The 22,333-nt window shown below is 36.1% G+C and overlaps 2 protein-coding genes across 2 annotated transcripts; both read right to left on the reverse strand.

Moving 5' to 3' along the window:
• Positions 1-466: 466 nt before the first annotated feature.
• On the reverse strand, positions 467-3,860 carry apnl (actinoporin-like protein). Its single transcript, XM_030140316.1, has 3 exons — positions 3,763-3,860; positions 2,184-2,297; positions 467-1,321 (listed from the first exon to the last, which is right to left on the reverse strand). Exons 2-3 carry the CDS (start codon positions 2,285-2,287, stop codon positions 871-873), a joined length of 555 nt encoding a protein of 184 aa, XP_029996176.1. The 5' UTR covers positions 2,288-2,297; positions 3,763-3,860; the 3' UTR covers positions 467-870.
• A 3,277-nt stretch (positions 3,861-7,137) lies between these two features.
• Positions 7,138-9,933, reverse strand: LOC115424479 (bryoporin). The gene is made up of 3 exons (XM_030141766.1): positions 9,776-9,933; positions 9,178-9,286; positions 7,138-7,707 (listed from the first exon to the last, which is right to left on the reverse strand). The coding sequence occupies exons 2-3, from the start codon at positions 9,279-9,281 to the stop codon at positions 7,278-7,280; spliced, it is 534 nt and encodes a 177-aa protein (XP_029997626.1). The 5' UTR covers positions 9,282-9,286; positions 9,776-9,933; the 3' UTR covers positions 7,138-7,277.
• Positions 9,934-22,333: the final 12,400 nt, after the last annotated feature.

Genomic DNA, 22,333 nt, shown 5'->3' on the forward strand with positions numbered 1-22,333 from the left:
AAGATTGTCATTTTTCCTGATTAAAGAATTACAAAGCTCTTAGTAAGTGTAATGAACTGCTTAGCCAGCATAATAACGGGGTCTTCACCTGAATCTGTTACTGTCTCATTGTTCTTGCCATAATAGAAAAAAGAAAGGAAGTATATATTCATTTCCTCACACATAAAATAGTGTTTGAACAATAGCCATGTTGCTGAAACACAAAGATTCTGCCAAGGATGGCAAAGCAAGCACTATAAAGTCTGTTTCTCACTAAATTCTGGGTACAGACATCTGGGTACATTGTAAGGGATTAGTTTTACAGAATGAAAATAATGTTACTGTTATCTGCATGAGCAGCTCTTGTTTTGCACATTTCTTTATTTAACTTATTTAAAAATCACTATTTTGTATTCACAAAGTTCAATCTTTTTAGCACTTTTGTGGTCTTTGGGACTCAATCAACAGATACCAATACACAAACAGCTTCAGCAAAAAAAAAAAAAGGTTTATTTCATTCCTTAGACTCAGTGTCAAGGTAGATACAGACAAGCTCTCGGTGCATTTCATTAAGCTATGTGCCCTCGTCCTCTGGTGAGTCATCCTTTGATTTCCATTTCTAAAGATGCCATTTTGAAAACGGAAGCTATTGAAACAGACAGAAGCTTTAGCTATAAAGGGAGGATTTTGCTGTTTGGATTTATAAACAAACTCAACAAACTCTGATCTTAAGAAGATTTACTGGAGGGTAATACCCAGGAACACAGGCACATGCCAGCAACAATACATTTGTTAAATCATGCATGTTGACTGTACTACAAACAGCATTTAGGGTTAAAACTTGAGATATGGATAGATGACGGAAAAACAAATCAGAGTAGAGGGGCGTCTTTAGTAGGCCTGCTGACTCACGGGTGTGAAGAGCTTATCCCACACCTCCACCTTCATGACAGCTTTGCCTAGAGGGCTCATGGTCGCTCTGATATCTAGGTAGTTGCCCATATAATTAATTCCTGACCCATTGGCCGCTTCCCTCACAAACACTTTGGGATTTTTCTCATTATACATTTCCTTGTACAAGCTTTCATCACAGTTACGACCCTTATTATAGATGCCCACTGCAAACCAGTTCTTGTAGATGTTGTAGTCCCAGGGAACTGAGAACATGATGGCCACAGACTCAATAAAGTCGTTCCGTGACCTCTCGAAAAGGTCGTAGGTCAAGACGCCAACGCTGCCGGTCGCTTTGCCGCTGGATTTGGTGAAACAGCAGACTTCGGTTTTCAGAGGGCGCACCGTGGGTTGAGGAGGGTTGTATATTTCTCCACTTTCAATATACACCCTAAATGAACATGACAAAATGACACAAACAGTTGGAATATGTGTTAGATCTTTTACTCTGTTCTGAACACACTGCAAAAAATGAAAATCTTACCAAGTGTGAAATATCTCATCACACTTAAAATAAGAAATCACCTAAAGAGTAACTTGTAAGTGAGATGTAAGAACTTATTCTTAGACCATAGACCTTGAAAATCTTATTTCAAGAAATCATACTAAGATTATTTTCACTTGTTCCACTGGCAGATTTTTTTGCATGAATTAAGCAAAAAAAAATCTTGAATTAAGCAAAAAAAATCTGCCAGTGGAACAAGTGGAAATTATCTTGGTAAGATTTCTTGAAATAAGATTTTCAAGATCTATTGTCTAAAAGTAAGTTCTTATATCTCACTTACAAGTTACTCTTTAGGTGATTATGTCTTATTTTAAGTGCGATAAGATATTTTGACTAGAAATGAGAAAAATACACTTGGTAAGATTTTCATTTTTTCCAGCGTTACAGATTACTTGTTGCTATTATTTAAAAGTTATTCCCAATCTTACAATATTACTCAGAATTGCAATGCGTTACATGACTCCTATATTACTTTTGAGTTACATACAGACTCTTGTCATAAATGGTGCATGTGCAGTTGACCCCCCCCCCCCCCCCTTTTTTTTTTTTTATTTGAGCATTAAATTGTGGCTGAAAAGTGTGTTGTAATGCAAGCGCTGTTGAACAACTACTGAAAATTGATTACTAATGCCTTACACTACTGTGTTACAGCTAAAAGTAATCAGTTACTGTAATGCATTACTTTTGTAACGCATTACTCTCAACACTGGTTCTGGAAATACACAACTCTGACAGACATTGGACTTACTTGGGGTTGACCAGGCAGTAGTTGTTTGTTATATTTGAGATTTCAACAACAATACTTCTCTTGCTCTCGACATCGGCTGCCACGGATTCAGCTGACTCTGCCATGTTGGAATGTCTGGGAGATTAATAAAAAAGAATTATTCCGAAAAGGTGATTTAACTCGTGTCATCGCTGACACACCCTATGCAAATGCAGTTTGGATGGCTGTAACTCTTCCAATGTTTGTGCAACTGGACAAAATTCCAATGGTTTCTGAAAACTGAGACATTGTGCTTCATAGGTTTTATCGGGTCGTTACAGTAATTTCACTCACACCTGTACTAGATGCTGGGGAAGAAATCGTGTTATCAGTATTATAACATGCAGTAAATTGTAAATGATTGCTAGATTTTGAAAGATGTGGAGAAAAAAAAAGTGCTCTGGAAAACTGTGCAAATGGACTCAATCACAGCATATTTTTCAAACCTTTTATTTAGTCCAAATAAAAAAAAAAAGTCAAGGTGGACCATTTTAGACCCATGAAGACCCACAATTTCACACACTTTTTTTTCCTTCCCCATGTGCTTCCCACAGTGAATTAAAACCAGTTTGACTTTACATTCATCACTGACCAAAACCATCCACTGATGTCAACTGTTTAATACCTGTTGATCCACTAATCCTATCAGTACATGTAAATAATTGGCGTAAAAATGCAGTTCATCATCTTTTCCTGGCCATCAGATATGGACGTTCAGAGGCTCTATAGTGAGTGTAGAAACAAAGTCATCTTCTACAACATTGATTCACCAGTAAAACCCATGGAGTTGGATCAATGACAGTGGATGGAGACACTTGGTTTATGTTCAATTAATGATAGATTTGACTTAAAAAGTCACTTTTTCTGCAGTGTTCTCTGTTTTTGATATAATACCCTTCAACTTTAATCTGAGTTTTTATGAACAAAGGAAAATACTTGATTTCTAGTGAGAATATTACAAAAAATGGTGATAGATGACTTAAGAAATGTTACATATACAGAAAATTTCATTTGGGAACGGACACAAAAGTAGCTCTGGGTCTTTATAGGTTAAGTGTTAACCGTTCAAACCAAACTCAAACTCCTTCCCTTTTAAAGATCGTAAAAAATCACAGCAATCCATCATATCACACTGTAAAATAACCTCCTGAACCGCTACTTGTTCTATTACATTATGTTGACCTTCAGAAGTGCCTGCACAATATATGAATGATGCATCTCAAAGGGTAATGAGATTTCAAAACATTTGTGAACACTCAGAGAACGACTGCACACTCTCTTTGCCTCATTAGAGAGTGTACCTCTTCAATTACAGCACTAAGTACCGTGCAATAATGAAGTTAGAGGGAAAACACAGAGAAAATGATTACCCCTTTTATCAACAAAATGTGAATCAAACAAATGCTCCATCAGGCTTCTATAAACCTTTACAAATGGCTTTTTATTTCTTAAAAGTCATGAGCCCTGCCTAATGGGCCATAGTCTGCACTGCCTGTCATCAATTTTTTTCTTTTTTAGTATTTTTAAGCATTTTAAGCAGCAAATGTTCAAAGTTACTTACATGTGGAGAACCTCTTTCTGTTGGTGACTCCAAGACCAAAAGTGGGAAAAGTTACCTGCAAGGGTGGTGCCAGTACATTTTTTTTTTTTTTTAACAAGGATATATGCGCTCATCCAGCAAACCCTCCCACTTGTAATCTAATGCCAGTTCAAGAGCACACACCCTGTTTCAGCAAACATTCACCGGTAACGGATCACAAGAAAAACCAATGCAAATACTCCTGTGCTTTACAGTAGGTGCTGATAAAAACAGACACACCTTAACCCTCTGGTATCCCATCCAGCAAGGCCCTTACTAAGCACCAAGTGTGCCTTTTTCACACACTTGTGGAATAATGTCAAAAAAATTTTCATACAGTTTGTTCTTAATTCTTTTACACTTTTTTCTATTTCATCAACTTGAGCTGTAAATAAAAATACCAAATACTCAATAATTATCACATTTTTTAACCCTGTAAATGCTTTGTTTGTAATGTAAACAAACCTTTTTTTTAGATGCAAAAGTTAAAAATTATTTTTTCCAATATACTGCATAAAAAAGGGATCACATATTATTTGATTTTTGCAGCCTGGCATATGTCAATGATTAACTCCAACATTGGTTAATTTGCATTATTATTTTTGGCGCTAGGTCAAATGTTCAAAAATACTAGCATCTGTAACCAAGTGTGCCAAAAATGCACACCTATAAATCAAACTTATTAAATATGATATACTGATTTATTTTTCTGCTCTAATTTGATTTTATTTTTGTAAATCAAGGTCAGCCCTATTCATACATATCAAATGGTAGAAATAGTACTTTTTAGGCACACTTGGGAGACAGATGCTAGTCTTGTAATTTTCTTTTGTTTACAATGTGCAAATTTTAATTGGTGGCTAGAATATGAAAGATCATGCAAAAATGAACAACTTTTGAATTCTAACCTTATTTAAATAGTGAAAAATAATATGAAGTTTTTTAAAACGAAGTGCAAAGTGGGCCTAAAAGGCGCACCCAGATACCGGAGGGTTAATTTATGTTTTTCAATACATCCTACGGGATCCTGACTGGTTTGGTGAGCTTGGAATATTTAGTTAATACACCCTATTGGTACATAGTCTGTCTGAGGTGGGTGAGAATCCAATTTTCTTTTAGTGTTGTGTAACAGGAAAAAAGCAAACAGAACAAGTTAAGACAGATATCTCTAGTCCTGAATTGCTCTTATTCGTTTTAAATGTTTTTTCTTTTCAACCACAGGAAACCACAGATGCATGGCAAGACTGAGACTTTCGCAGCCAGTGAAGAACAATATTTTTTATCATCCTGATTAAAAAAACATCTATGCAGATATTCCATCTGTTGCCACTCATTAGAATTGGATGGATCTTGCTAAAAGATTAAAAAATGATTACTGTTCATCAGTAATAATGAAAGCACACGCGCACAAAAAAAAAAAAAAAAACAACATCACACACAAAGTAACACAAGCAGTGGATCTGAATGTTTTATTAGCACAGTCAAACAAAAGGGAGAGTACAATATACATAAGCCCAAGAATAAGCTAATGGAGAATCAATGAGCAGGCTGTCAGATATTGATATCTTTCAGCTGCCACAAAGTACAGATGACAGCAGAATCAGTCTTGCTCTCCTTTTAAAGTTTTTTCTGAATGACAACATGCAAAAAACATCACATCAGATTAACTTTATTTCTTCTTTTGGACACAAAGGCCAAAAGCACTAGATCACAGGTGTCAAACATGCGGCCTGGGGGCCAAAACCGGCCTGCCAAAGGGTCCAATCCGGCCCCTGGGATGAATTTGTGAAATGCAGAAATTACACTAAAGATATGAACAATCAGGGATGTTAGAATCATTTTAGGTCAATTCAATCTCAAGTGGGTCAGAGCAGTAAAATACTATCATAAAAACTTATAAATAATGAAAACTACAAATTTGTCTCTCTGTTGTAGTGTAAAAAAAGTAAAATTACACAAAAATGTTTACATTTACAGACTAGTCTTTTACAAAAAATGTGAATAACCTGAAATTTCTTAAGAGAAGTATGTGGAATTGTACCAATATTCTGCCTCTTACTAATTGTTTTGTGTATTTGTAGATCCACTGTGATCTGTAAGTTGTGACGCACATGTATAAATGATAAACTAAGGCGTAATAATTTTTCAAATTACCCCTTTTTTTTCAGGTTCATATTTGTTCATGTTGTGTTCCAGTACGGTTCATAGATGTAAACATTTTCATTACAGAATTTGACTTTTTTCACTCAAAAACATAGAAAAATACTTTGGAGTCGACATTATTTATAAGATCTTATCCTATTATTTACACTGTAAAAAATGACTGAAGAATTAACACCAAAAGGTTGTAAAATTGCAACATAAAAAAACTGTACGTGACAATACAATGCAAAGTTGGTTATTTGAAAAGATTTTTGTGTTAACGATTAAATCAAATATAGCTGTAGTTCTTACAGGAAGAGTATGTGAACAAAACCAGATATGTATGTAGAAATTATGTATTTCTATTGTTTTTAGAAAATAAAACTGTAAATTGAAAAACAATGTGGTGCCGTTTAAACTGCAAGACCATAATGTTGAAATAATGGCCTTTTTGCTTTTTTTTTTTTTTGTTAAGTTATAAAAAAGTAAACAGTTAATTTAATATTTTAAACTTGTAAAAAAATGGGTTGGTAGAGCTGGTAGAGCAGATTGTCCAGTAACCAAAGGGTTGATGGTTCAAATCCTGCCTTTTTGCTTTTTTTTTTTTTTTTTTTTGTTAAGTTATAAAAAAGTAAACAGTTAATTTAATATTTTAAACTTGTAAAAAAATGGGTTGGTAGAGCTGGTAGAGCAGATCGTCCAGTAACCAAAGGGTTGATGGTTCGAATCCTGGCTCCGACTGTCCATATGTTAAAGTGTCCATGGAAGACACTGAACCCTAAATTGTTCCCGGTTGGACCTGGTGGTTTTGGAAAGTGGTTTGGACACCATGAAGGTGGAGAAAATGCACTAAATAAGCGCAGTCCATTTACCAGTTAAATCCAGTGCTAAATATACAGGGTGTCCCATAAGTCTCCATACATAGGAGACATAATACATATGGTTCTAACATGTATTTCTTTATATTTCTTCTTTATAGTTCTTCAGCAGTGGAGGACACGCATTGAAATGTGTTCCCGACAAAATGGCAGTCATATAGAGCATATTATATAAATAAAAATGGTTTATGTCAAGAAACGTTTATTTTTCCTATGTATGGAGACTTATGGGACACCCTGTACATGTTTAAAATGTTAAATCTACATGTTACTCCGTAAACATGTTTACAGTTGGATGTGTTTTTTACAGTATTGTTCTGGTAACCACAGCTGCCAGTTTTTTTCCGTAAAAATAACAGGATTTTTTTTACAGTGTATATTTATTACTGGTCCGGCCCACTTTATATCATATTAGGCTGAATGTGGCCCCTGAACTAAAATGAGTTTGACACCCCTGCAGTAGATGATTCATCCCTACTAGCGGCCCATTTTATCGTATAGCTCCATTTTAACAATTCCTTTACCCACAGAAGACATGGTAGCCCTCAGATCCACATATGTAGCTTTATACTCCAGCCCGCTGCCGTTTGCATCACTACGGACAAAGTTTTTGAGGTCTTTGCCATCATACATCTGGTCGTACAGAGTTTTGTCACAAGCACGGGATTGCTCAAACACACCTATAGCCAGCCTGTTCTTGTACAGGTTACGGTCAAAGGGCACAGAGAACATGATGGCCATCCGCTCGGAGCAAACCCGACTCTGCATATGGAACAGGTCATAGGTCAGCAAACCCACAGCGCCGGTGGCAGTGTTATCGTCTTTGGTGAAAGTGCATACTTCAGACATGGTGGTTCGAACTGTGGGCTGAGGAGGGTGCTGACTGAAGCCACTGGACATGTACACCCTGCGAACGAGAGGCGAAATGTTAGTATAACTCTGAATGGATCGATAACATCAACGTCTTTTTTGTCTGGATTCCTTTTGATGAAAAAAAAAAAAAAAGTTTTGCAGAGATTGTCAGTGTACTTTTAGAATGCTGGGCTTCCAGGGTGAAACACTTTATGCTGATGGATGGAGTGTGACTGTGCAAGTAGTGCTGTGGACTTCTAAGCAACACTGAGTGTACCTGAATGCGATGTGCAATGAGGCGGTGTGTGTCAATGCATGATGGATAGGTGGATGTTCTCAGCAAAGTGATGTCACACATGAAAACCACCCATCCAAGATATGCTCTGTCCTGCCACAGCTAGATAAATGTAGAAGCATGCCACAAATACTAATAGACACGGACAAAGTTATTCCTTTTTTTTTTTTTATGTTTGTTTTATTTAAACAATTTTTCATTTTTTTTTTTTATCAAAGGTAAAACAATCTGACAGGCTGAAAACTAAAACAAATTATTTCATGATGTTGAGCTTTTACTGAGTATTAACATTTTTAATGAGCACATGCTTCTTTGTTATTGAAAGGAATTGGATGATTCGCTGTGTCTGAAGGCTGTGCATGAGAATAGAACAGAATAGAACACAACAGAGCAGAATAGACTAGAATAGAATAGAACAGAACACAACAGAGCAGAATAGAATAGAATAGAATAGAATAGAGTGTTCTATTCTATTCTATTCTATTCTATTCTATTCTATTCTATTCTATTCTACTCTGTTCTATTCTGTTGTATTCTATTCTGCTCTATTCTATTCTATTCTATTCTATTCTATTCTATTCTATTCTATTCTATTCTATTCTATTCTATTCTATACTACTCTGTTGTATTCTATTCTATTCTATTCTATTCTATTCTATTCTATTCTATTCTATTCTATAGAGTAGAATAGAATAGAACAGAACATAACAAAACAGAATAGAATAGAATAGAACAGAATAGAGTAGTATAGAATAGAATAGAATAGAATAGAATAGAATAGAATAGAACAGAAAAGAAAAGAAAACAACACAACACAACAGAAGAGAACAGAACAGAACAGAACAGACTTGACTCGACTCGACTCGACTCGACTCAACTCAACTCGAATAGAATAGAATAGAATTAATAGTATCAAGATGCTGATTTTGAGGTGTAATCAAACACTGAAATCCCAGAGCATTACAGCGAAGTGCAGAAAGCATTATGTACATGTTATGTTTGAAAAATTGCTGCTGAGCACAACTAATACACACCACTACTCTGCACTGACCTCCTACAAAGAGATAAACATTTAACCAAAGGAAAGATTAAGCTTTCTGTAACTGTGCAAAGACCTTATTTGATGAACAGTGAAAAGCATTACGCATCTTCACCCAGTCAAGTTTCATCGGAGTTATTATGTGAATTGATTTATTTTTGCACAAACTCCATTGATTAATGGACACTTACTTTGGGTTGATGAGGCAGTAGTTGCCGCTGACATTGGTTATTTCGATGGTACAGTTTCTGTTGGTGGTGAGAGTGGCTGACACAGCTTCTGCAGTTTCTGGCATCGTGGCTGCAAGAGAAACATGAGTGAAAGTGTAGAACAGTGTTACACCACAACACTTTGCAAGTAAATCTAGAGTGCAGTAAACACATACTGTAAGAAAGATAGCATATGAGACTGATGTAGTTTGACAATATGAAAATAATAATAACAATACATTTTATTTGTATAGCGCTTTTCATGGTACTCAAAGACACTTTACATACAGCAGATAAAAACATAAACCAAACACATTGAAAATAGATAGAAAGCAGGTGCAAAAGGCAAGTATATGAATGTAAATGTATGTATGTATGTTTTAGTAGTGGAAAAAGAAAAGCAAATCACACTTTGATGGTGCAAACTGTTTTTTTTCTTCAAAAATATATCACTGAATAAACTGAACTGAACTTTAAACTTAACTAAACTCCTATGTGAAAAGAAAAGGGGAAAAAAATCTCTAGGAGGTATAAATCATAGCTAAGTTAATGTGCAATAAGGAAGTATAATTATATTCACCTTTCGGAGTTAAAAACCCAGGTTGTCCCAGACGGTAGCTTCAAGTTGCTTTTTCTCACAGCTGCAGAGGTGGAGAGAGCCGTCCTTATGTGATTACACCTCCACAGTGGCTGTTCCTCCACAGGCACGGGCGTGTCCCGGAAAATGAAAGAACACCATTTCTAATGGAAAATCATCCCTCCAAAAACAAAATATCCCATAATTAAAATATATAGCCAACTGTTTCAATAATGCTAACATGATTCTTCAGTACTATATGCAGCTTATTTCTGGAAATTCAGTATCTGATTATTCACTTTGTAGTTTAATCTCACTTCATTTGTTATACCTTGGACATTTCATCAGTTATTAGACTTAACATGATTTCATTTAATAATTTTTCAATAGTTTCATCTTTCATATATACCTTTTATTAAGACCCTCATGGAACTTTTCATGTTCTAGCTTGTTAAGAATGAAACTTTAATCTCCCCGGAATTGCACAACTGGTTGTTTGCTTTTGTTTCAGGTGATAGGCGAAGGATTCCAGTGGGAACCTCCCTTCATCAGTCCCACATTTCAACACATTGTCTGACTCTTATATCCCTAATTCTTTCAACTGCCTACTTTTTTTCCATGAGGGTATGTAATGGAAGAAGAGACACTCCCTTTTTCCATGTGAGAGTAACTCAGCAAACAGTGAATTATGTAACACTGTGCTGTATTGTTATATTTATCCATAATATTATAGGGCCTCAGGGTCTACCCAATTAAGTGTGTTTTGCAAACTTGGTGTGTTTTGAGACGTGTTCATTATATCCCAAACCACTTCAAGTAATAATATGGCAGCTGTTCCATTCCATACATCAGGCGCCTGGAACTTGATTTGAATCCTTCAACTTGAATACTTGAAGTCACCAGATGGCACCAAACATGCATTCTCAAAAATACATTTGCACTACACAGACTTTCTAAGTAAATGTTTGCTATCTGATGGTTGGCCAGTGACTGTGGCAGAAAGTCTCTAAAAATATTATATATTCCTTCATTACAGCCTGTGATGAATCATAGCTGCATTTCAATAATTATAATAACTGGAAAATATATAATAGCAAAAACAATATCAGTCTTAAAACCTCACCTACTATTTTTTTGGGACTCATTTCATACTATTATTAGGATAGAAATAAACCTAGACTGTGGCTCTTTTTTTTTTTTTTTTTTTTTAAAGTACAATAATATCAGTCCTCTCACATCCTTGATATCTTACTGTAATAAATGCAAGCTGAAACGGCAGACTTCAGAATCAAAAGTCGTGAACGTACAGCTGTCCAAACCGATTGGATTACGTTCTGTGAATGTTACACAAGAGCTTCTTAAAACAGAGAAAGTGTATGTAAGAAAAACTTTTGCAAGAACGCCTACATACAACAATAAACAAAGGAAAACACAAGTCCAGGATGTTGTATATAACGCTGCATGTTAATAGATATTTACTTTTTTTTTTTTACATTTATGTACTGCACCCTGTTATTTACCCATTTATTTAAAGAATTATAAAACTTACACTATTAACGCCTATTGATTTATGTTAGAATGGAGGCAAATTTCCTTTTTATTTTAAGCCGGTGTGTTTAATTTAATCACACTAGATTTATCTTTGTGGTTTCTGAGAACACTTTGTAAAAGGCAATTAAGAAGGTGACAAAAGCGCAGAATATCAGCAATCTCTATTCATAGCTTTCTGAGAGTTTTAAAGTGTTCTGATGACAAAGATAAATGTATGCTAAGGACGAAACCATATTTAATTATAGTTGCAGCAGACGGTATCAGTATCAAATGTCATTCATGTCACTTTTTGGTGTATTTTTTTCAGCTGAATCTAGTTTTAGTCTTATGTTCATAAAAGGAAAGAGGCAGTGAGGTTAATGTCAGATTCTATGGTAACCTGCAGCGGCCACTATCCTCAAATCTGATTTAACCCATAAAGACCCAGTGCTACTTTTGTGGCAGTTCCCAGATGATTTTTTTTTTTTTCTCTATTTAACCTTTCTTAAGTGATTTATCACAATTTATTATAATATTATCCTATATTTTGCATTTTTCACTGTAAATCATGTATTTTCCTATATTTGATTTAGATATTAATGAAAACTCAGAGTTAATTCAAAATTTATTATAACAAAAAAGAAAAAAAAAAAGTGAGTTTTACAGCAAAGATATAATAAATTGAATGTAAATCAAGTGTGTCCATCCACTGTCATTGATCCAACTCCATGGGTTTTACTGGCGAATCAATGTTGTAGAAGATGGCTGTGTTTCCATGGTAACTATGGAGCCTTTGAATGTCCAAATGGGTCAAATCTGAAGATCATGAAAAGATGACAAACTGTATTTTACACCAATTATTTACAACTATTGATAGGATTAGTGGATCAACAGATATTAACCCTTTCATGCATACTAGTCACTACAGTAGACAGTTATTCTTCAGCTGTTCTCTTGTATATTCATGGGTTTTGTTGTTGTAGTTCCATATCAGCCAACACAGTGGACGCTTATGCACCATCCCATACACTGCAATTCATACCATAACTGTAACATTATGTTCTTGATTAACCTGATCTGCAGTAACATGATTGGGTATAAATCAATTGCTAATTGTTATTAGACTGCAATTAACAGTTTTCTTAAACAAAAAGTTTTTTTTTTTTTATATTATCTCCATGAAGTGAGTAAGAACTAGTATTAAAGTGTGTTAAAATGTGAGGAAACATCAGATTAGCTGCATCAAAAATGCTACTGTTCCATAGTTTTCACACAGTTTATCACTTTCTGACGTTGCGTTTTAAATACATGTTTCTTTGCTCCAAAAATTAAACACATGGTGTCCAAATGAGTGGACATTTTTGTAACTCCATGAAAAATAGGTTCATTTAAAAAACAAAATTCAGTCTCATTGTTTTTTTTCATGCCTAAAGAGGAATAAAAACACTCAGGGAAAAAAAATCTTGTCTAAGGTTCTCATAATTCATGCATCAAAGGGTTAAACATTTTAGATCAGTAGATAGTTTGGGTTAATGGTGGAGGTTTGGGTCTTTATGGGTTGAGGTTGGAAAGACAAATTATTACTGAATAATTCTGTGAGAAAGCTTGGTTACTGTTTTCCTATTTTGATGCACTTCAGTTGAAAAGAAAAAGTGCCAACTCTTTAACAGTGAAAGAGGCACTACTTTGAAAACAGTTTAGCCATGAACCACAAGTTAATTGTGCAGTAGTTGAATTTGAACCACTATTATTATTACTATTAATATATATATATTTTTTTTATTTAAGGGTATTTATGTGACACAGAGCAGATTAGTGTACTTGTGTATTAGGTTTAAAAAAAAGCCAGTAAAAATCCATTTTCTTCATTAAATTAAAGTTAGAAAAAGAAAGTTGGAAAACTTGATTAAACATGATGGGCTAAAAGATAAAGGGTCTGAAACATTCTACTGTATATGCCTCTGTCATACTGATTCTCACAGTAGGTAGTAAGTGAAATAAATATTAGGTGAAAAACCTGAAAAATCTGCAGTATGTCAGTGATACTTGGTGTGTACACTGCTCTGGCTAAATTTCTCAGTATGCTGCTTGACCTCTCTGCATGACATATTGCATCCCACAATGCATTACGGTTCTCCTCTACTTCTATGGTCTCTTCTCAAGTTGAGTAATTAGTGCATCACTGCCACCTGCTCTGCTGGAGTTTGGACCAGAGTTCACTATTTATACACATTAAATATGGATCTACAGCTGAGGCAATGTAAGCAAAATGGCTGTGCACTGAAACTTCTGTAAACATCTGCCAAAAGCTGACAGGTAATTGTTTCCATGGTGAGAAGCTGTGTAGTACACCACATTTATATACAGCATACTGCAATGTATCCTGCTGCTGAAAATAGTATGCAGTATCTAGTATATGTAGCATGCAGTATGCTGCGTATATGCAGTATGTGGTATTGAGTATCCACTACACTTATGCAGTATGCATGTAGTATCTATTACATGTATGAAATATTTAACCTGTAGTGTTCAGTATATATAAGGAGTATGTAGCATGTAGTATCCTCTATATGTATGCAATATGTATTGTGGAGTATCTGATACATCTAGATAGTGTGTAGTGTAGTATCTAGTATAAGTACGGAATATGTAGCATGTAGTATCCAGTCCATACATGTATGTAGCATATGGAATCAAGTATAGACAGTATGTGGCATGTAGTATCTAGTATATACTCTACATGCAGTATGTAGCCTCCAGTATGCAGTATACAGTATACATGTAGTATGTAGCATGTAGTGTTTGATATATCTAGGCAGTATATAGTATGTGATATGCAGTATATATATGCAGTATGTAGCATGTGGTATCCGGTATATATATCCAGTATCCGGTATGTAGTATCTAGAATATACTGTACATGCAGTATGTAGCCTCTAGTGTGCAGTATACAGTATGTATGCAGTATACAGTATACATGCAGTATATCTAGGCAGTATATAGTATGTAGTATGCAGGCGAAGTCAAGGGAAGGTTAACAGCCGGTCAAAAAAATGTAATTACAATAATCTACACCAAACTTATATTTTTGGGTAGGTAAGTACTTCTATTTTCAAGAAAATGTATTTTGAAATGTGAAAAAAATTGTGAAAAAAATGTGAGGAGTTTTATGAGTGTAAATTTGTAGTTTGTGAGTGTAAGTTTGGAAAGTGACAAAGTTGTCTGCCGTCATTCTGGGTTCGTTTTATAAACTCTCATAAATAAACTAAATTTATTCCAAATAAATTGATATTTGATTATTATATTATTTATGTCATATTCTAAACACAGAGGCTAAATTTAATAAATGCATATATCTATGCAAAATACATTTGAATATAATGTTATTATTTGTATGTTGTAAATATTGTAAAAAAAAAAAAAAAAAAAAAAAAAAAAGTATATGATATTGATAATTGAAATAAAAAATGTTTAATTTCATATTTACTTTTGTTATCCATCTGTGATGTTGCCATTTTTCAAAACTCTTGCTATTTAGACATGATAAAATATTTTTTTCCTCTAACCAATTATCAGGTCGTAAAATAGAGGATTTAAGCTATGCACTGAATAATAAATATAATAAACTTCACTTCTGAGAACTTTGTAATTCTTGTAAAAAATATACGTTAACTTTTTGTCCATCTGTAACTCAGTAGTTTTTCGTATTTTTCATTTAAAAATACTTGAAGCTAAATTTTGCCCTTTGAGTATGTTTAAGATGGCATTTAAACCTTTCCAATTATGTGTAATATTTGTCTTAAACTTGTCTGGTTCAAAAGTTATGAATCAAAAAGTAGTGGGCTGTCCATCTGTGACACCCTTGACCTCGCCCATGCAGTACATATATGCAGTGTATAGAGCATGTGCTATCCAGTATATACTGTATTTATATGCTGTATGCAGTAGTCAGTATATGTATGCAGACCGTAGCATGTAGAATCCAGTATATACAGTATATGCTATATGTAGCTTGTAATATCTGGTATAGGTATACAGTCTGTAGCATGTATAATCCAGTATTTTATTCCAAACACACCCAAATGCTCTGATAAAGGTCTGTTAACAACTAGAAGTAAGTATGGAAGCAGTCAGATGACCCCTGGTGGACAGGTGTGGAACAGCAGCTCAGACTCTGCTGGTGATGTTAGTAAACAGCAACAAAATGAGTCACTCAGTAGAATTAGATGCAGTAGAGACGAGAGGGGAGGGAGCAGCTGTTTCCATGACAACATCATTATGTCATTCACAAATAATTTTGATAGCACAAAACAATATGAGACTGTCCACGGGCTTTGCAATCTTGTTTATATTTATCTGCAGATCAGGTGCAATTGTCAAAAGTTTTCAGATTTGTGATTTAGAAAGAAAAGGCTGCAGCGAAAACAGGAAGTAGAGCCACCTCCACACGTGTGTCAGAGACGCCTCATACTGTATTGATCTGATATACCATTGGAATCTGGATGGAGGAGGTGGTGAATTTTAGAGCATCGGTGCTTTAATACTCCAGAGAAATAATTTGCATTGAATTATTGTATCATTCTCAGTTCACCTGGTTATTTTTACAGCATATTAAATAATATACAAATACTGCACATATGTACCACTGTGCACTGCTTAAAAACAGGTACAACATCATTTACTAAATAAAATATGTTATTATATGTACAGGTTTTTCCTCTTGTATGCTTATTAAAATGCATTATATTAACCCTTTCATGCATAGTGGCCACCTCAGTGGACAGCTGATCAAAGGTGTTTTCTTGTATATTTATGGATTTGTTGTTTTGTGCATCACCCCATACACTGCAATTCATACCATTACTGTAACTTTGCTGTTCTAGACAAACCTGATCTGCATGTTTGAGTGTAAAAAATTGCTACGTGTTACTTAACTGTAATAAACAGGTTTTTTTTAAATTTATTTATTTTTTTAAACAAAAAGTTTTGGTTTTTTATATATTATCTCCATGCAGGTATGTTAAAATGTGAGAAAACATCAGATTAGCAACATTAAAAATGTTTTTATTTCGCAGTTTTCACACAATATATCAGTAAATACATGTTGTCCAGCTGAGTGGACATTTTGAAATTCCATAAAAAATCAATTGCATTGTTTTGTTTTTCATGCCTAAAGAGGAATAAAAACACTCAGGAAAAAAAATCTTGATTAATGAATGAAAGGGTTAATATTATTTTTTAATATTATACTAAAAATGAAGGCTTCCAGCTTTTACGTCCATTTCCAGATATCCATTTAAACCTTGTCATCCAATGCTAGATGCCTGTGGTTTTATATGACCTTCTCTCATCACTTTTTCACTTCCAAATGTGATATCGACATGGAGCTCTGGGATGGAGAATTGGCCACTTAGGATGTGTGAAAACAAACATGATTGTAAATTGCTCCTCCGGCGCGAGCCTACACAGATGTGCCTGACCGAGATTAGATTGATATGACTTTGTACTTCTATGGTACTCAGTGCTTATGTTTCTAGCAGCTCTGGAGACAAAACATTTCACAAGGAAAAAGCGAAAAAGCGGCGATGAATTCGTCAACATCTCAGGATTTACACTGATTTATATGTTCTGTCGTTTGCAGCACTAATGATGTTGTTTTTTCAAGGCAATCAAGGGAATTTTCCGTATATCCTCGCTGACAGTTTTATATCCCCCAAAGCTAAACTGTTGCACACATGCTGCCCATTTGGAGAGTTTTTGTGTTTTGTCTCACTTCCTTTTGTTTGCACTTGCAGTGGATGGTTTTTATGCAGTCTAGTACATATGTTAAAAGAAAGCAAAGACACTTCACGCAGCAGAAATTAGTCGACTTCTGTGCCAACGCTTCTTTTCACTACTCACTCTCCTTTTTTCTTTTTAAGATTGTATTTTTCAATTTTCAAATAAGCCTCTATATCAGCATAGGACATAAAATATAATGTGAAGATAAAGTTTGAGATTGTTACTTAAACACAAGCTGTAATTAGGAATAAAGTTGTCCTCCGAAGAGTGGGGGGGTGCTGGCGGGCAAAAAGACAAAAAAAAAAAAAAAGCATAGGGCATGGTACTAGTCCAAGGCAAAACAACATACAAACATCCAACCCCACCCACCTAAAGGCTCAGGGAGAAGAAAAAAAAGGAGAAAAGGGGGCACACAGTTAGACTGCCTTTTGTCATGAAAAAAAGGAAAATAAAGTAACAGTCTGATGCATAATGGCTGCGTTAATAGCCTGTCTTTTTGTAAACAGTTATATCGGTGTTTTTCAACCTTGGGGTTGGGACCCCATATGGGGTCGCCTGGAATTCAAATGAGGTCACCTGAAATTTCTAGTAATTCATAATAAAAACAAAAACAAAAACGCACTAATAAAAAATATGGTGAGTTGAGAGAGACAATCACAATCCATAAAAGACATGACAAACTGTGAGTCTGAAACTGAAGTACTGTGGTACTGTTTATCTTTTAAATGTTCATTGTGGTCAGTTTCAGATGCTGCAGCTCTTTCATAATTCATAGTTTGAGTTATCGTTTGTTCAGTATTAATTTACAGCTTTGTCAATACAAGCTGGACTGACTGTACATATCCTGACCATGGAAAATAAAATTCGAATAATAATAATGGATTAGATTTATGTAGTGCTTTTCTATGAACGCATACTCAAAGTGCGTACAGAGGATCCATTATTCATTCACTCTCACATTCTCACTCTGATGGTGGTGAACTACATTTGCAGCCACAGCTGCTCTGGGGCAAGCTGACGGAAGCATGGCTGCCAGTTTGCGCCTACAGCCCCTCCGACCACCACCAATCATTCATACACCAGTGTGAGTAGCAGCGCTGGAGGTAAGAAGGGTGAAGTGTCTTGCCCAAGGACACAACAGCACATGACTGGGACAGAGCGGGATTTGAACCACCAACCCTTCGGTTATTGGATGACCAGCTCTACCATCTGAGCCATGGCTGCCCCAAATTCTCACTTTGCAGTAATCTACACCTGACTTTTCTGCCTCCGTCCATAATAATATACATTATATAGCATTATACAGGGTGACCCAAAAAAACGGGAATTTTTGAAGTGCGTATTGGCAGACATGAGCAAGTGGCAGCACTGCGAGACAGTGACCTTGAGGAAGTAAACACACCCCCATTTTAGTAACCATTGGCGGCTGTGCGAGAATTGTTCGGTAACCGTGTGATCTCAAGATTCGGTAACGTTCCCTGGCCCCCAGATTTGTCCGTTTGTGATTTTTTCTTGTGGGGCTATCTCAAGAGTAAAGTGTACACGACTCGACCAAGAACTCTGGATGAGTTAAAACAGAGAATTCAGGATGAAATTCACAGTATCCCAGCTGAGATGTTGCAGCGGTCAATGAGGAATCTCAACAGCAGATTTCAAGAATGCATTCGTACAGGAGGACGCCATCTACAGGACGTAATTTTTAAAAAATGAAAATTCCATCATTGTTTCTTAAATGGAATGTTGTTTAAGGTTTCAATTACTATGAATAAAATATTTTTCTTCCATCACTCTTGGTTTTATTGGATTTAAAAAGTTTCCATTTTTTTGTGTCACCCTGTACATTATATATATATATATATATATATATATATATATATATATATATATATATATATATATATTACATTCAACACATTATATAATGTTTATTTTCAAAATAGTATAGCAAACTCTTACATGATCAAAAACTATTTAATCTTGGCAAAAAAAAAAAAAAAGTATCCATTTTGAATGTCTGTGATCAGCAGAAATTTGTGATGTTAAAATGGTGTCATGAGCCAAAAAAGGTTGGGAACCACTGAACTAGTCCAAGGCGAAACAACATACAAACATCAAACCCCACCCACCCAAAGGCTCAGAGAGAAGAAAAAAAAAAAAAGGAGAAAAGGGGGCACACAGTTAGGCTGTCTTTTATCAAGAAAAAAAATGAAATAAAATAACAGTCTGATGCATAATGGTCATGTTAATAGTCTGTCTTTGTGTATGCAGTTATATGATACTCAGGGTCACCGCAAAAATGAGGACGGAAAGGAAAAAAAGAGAAGGAATGAAGAAGTCTACTGGAAGGGGAAGCCTTGAATGAAATGTACAAAAGGATTCCAAGTTAAAGTGCTACTCAGTCTTTGACAGTGAATAGAAAACTTTCATAAGAGGAAGAAAAATTAAGGGTAATCAGAGACGGATGCATTTATTCATATCAGCGTGACCCCTATGAACTGAATGGTTCAAGACAGTGCTGTTCAGGATATTATAATGCTGAGCACAGCTTTTTTTAAAAGCACAAATCTACAATTCCAGACAATTAGTTAAGCCAGAGATCAATGAATACAAATACCTTTTTTCAATAAATACATGTATATATATATTTTGTATTACTAATGCATAAATTCTTACAATTTCATCAGCCTTGAGAATAGAATAGGATATTCTGATTAATCCCTTCAGTCATCAAAATGGTCTTCAAAGGTAAAGGTTCTCAAACGTGGGGTAATGGGTGGGGGAATTGGAGGGGGATTATGCAAACTTCACAGTGATTAATTTTGGCCTGAGACGTATCTCCTCTGATGGTAGCCGGGAGAGGAGCATATTGATTGATTGCTGCAGGGGGCGCGAGGTTCTGCACATTTACTTTTTGATGAATAGGCTGTCAGAGCCACGAACAACCAAATATGGCCTCGTAAATGAATGTTTAAGCGATTATGGTATAAGTGTAAATATTACACATCCATTAAGGAGGATTACATTTGGTGCCACTTTGAAGAGGGGAGGAAATAAAAGGGACAAGCCTGTGGAATATCCCACAGAGGAGAAGGTGCATGAAGAAATGTGGTTTTAATCTGCATGTATAATGTTTTGGAATCCTAAATAGGAAAGTCCTTGACATTAATCTGTGCATGTATATGTGTACGTCTGTGCATGCGCGCGGGTGTATGCGTGTTTATGTAGGCTGGTGTGTGTTTTCAAGAGGCCAAGGACTGCAGAAGGAGGCTTTAAGTTGACAGAGCATGCCAGTGCATCCACTCGCTGAAATTACCGCACGATAAAACTCATCCGGGGTGTTGCACTGGAGGTGAAAGTGGGAATAAACGCTCGCTTCAAAGATGATTTGTGCTCAGCGTGGATTAATTCCCTCACCTAAGAAAAATCAATATCACTGTGTGCAATAGGAATACATTTGTGTCACCTCTTGGGGACAAGGAAGTGAAATCAGCCCAGAAGCAGCTTTAGACAATACACATCAAAATGACTAAAACCCGGACAAGAACTAAACCAGTTAGAGGGCCAAATCTGGAGTACCGCCAGTAATTAAGGACTCTTTTTTTTTGTCTCTTTCTGAATATCTTTCCATCTCAGAGCTCAGTGTAAGTTAAATATGTTTTTTCTCCAAAATAGCACTTGTGTAACGTTTAACTTTTGAAGGTTCAGCATTTGATCGCTTAAAAATATGCAAATATATTCACCATATTCATCATTCATTGTTCAAGTAAGCACTTTCTATCTACTATTCCTCATAAAATCCACTACATTTGACCTTCATAACTATGCATTTAAACTGAAGACAGAATATTTTTCTTGATGTATAATTACTGAATACTATACTTTATGAGTGTAAACAAGCAGTCCTGTAAACACCAGGCACTGTTGGACGACAGCTCACACATGCACACGCTACGAGCACCGCAAAGGGAAACTGCCTTCAAACTTGCAACACATTCCACTGGGAGTTTTTTTTTTCTTCAACAGCATGTCAAAAGACTGAAATGAAAACAAATCTGTTATACTCAATGTGGGCTCATTCTGCTACATTTGGGCTAATTAACAAATTTGAATACTTAATGCTTTTTCTGTCCTTTAACGGCTTGCTGCATTCCCTGAAAAAAACATCTTGACTCCTGCCACATGTGGCCGCATTATCTCTCAAAGACACTTCGGGATAATATTGCAAACATGCTGTATTGCAGAGTTTGCCATACATTTCCATATCTCTAGACAGAGCATCCTCATCCTTGCATTGACTAAATGATAAACACCAGGGCCTCTGTTTGCCACTGATCTTCTGAAGAGAAGACAGACAGTAGATCAATACACTCCCCACCCTCCATCCCATCTGGAGCATTGGCTTTTCTTCTGTTCACCCCCCCCCCCCAAAAAAAAAAAAAAAAAAAAACACTCTTTCCCCAAATTGTCACTCTGTCATTGTATCCTCCATCAGCGCTCATGCAGCCTCTACTTTTCTTTCTACCTTTTACCTACAACCCTGTGGTGTCCTTCCAGCCAACAAAGCCCCCCCCCCCCCCCCCCCCCCCCCCCCCCCGCGCCCCGCCCCATCAAAACCACCTCCTCTGCTCCGTTCTGCTTTATAAGAAATATAATCCCATTGATCCAAAAGCCGATGGGAAGCGTTGATCTGTAAACAGACGAGTGCTCAATAAGAGCTGTCCGGTACTCCAGAGACGAGATGGTGGGTGTTCGGGGTATCTGAGGTGTAGGTGGTACTGGAGGGCTGCTGTGAGAGGAAAGGTGGCAGGGGGTGTGGGGGGTGGGGGTTAGCATTTGTGTGTCTTGGCATCATTTATCAGTTTTATTGCTTTCTTGTCTTGTTGCTGGCTACCATCACCCCTCACCTGGCCCTCTTGCTCCCGGGTAAACTCTCCTCCCATCCCCGCTGAGGCTTTGCTTCGATCAAACTATGTTCTAGCCATGCAATTAAAAGTCCGCAGCTCTGGGTGAACAGATGAAAGGTGTGACATTTTGCTTTTGACTGACGAGGAATTCGGAGTGACAGGCTGGACAGATGCATCCAGGCACAGATATGGATTTATTTTTTCCCTAAGTTCACACACTCTGCCCACAACCCCTCCTCTGCGCCCTCCTCCTGCCTTCTCTACAGTCTTATTTTGCCTCTTCCTGTGGTGATGGAGCCTTGTAAGGGAGTGCACCCCACTGCATCCTAAATCATTACCTGACAGT

The sequence above is a fragment of the Sphaeramia orbicularis genome, chromosome 8 (genome assembly GCF_902148855.1).
Source record: "Sphaeramia orbicularis chromosome 8, fSphaOr1.1, whole genome shotgun sequence".
Lineage (NCBI taxonomy): Eukaryota > Metazoa > Chordata > Actinopteri > Kurtiformes > Apogonidae > Sphaeramia > Sphaeramia orbicularis.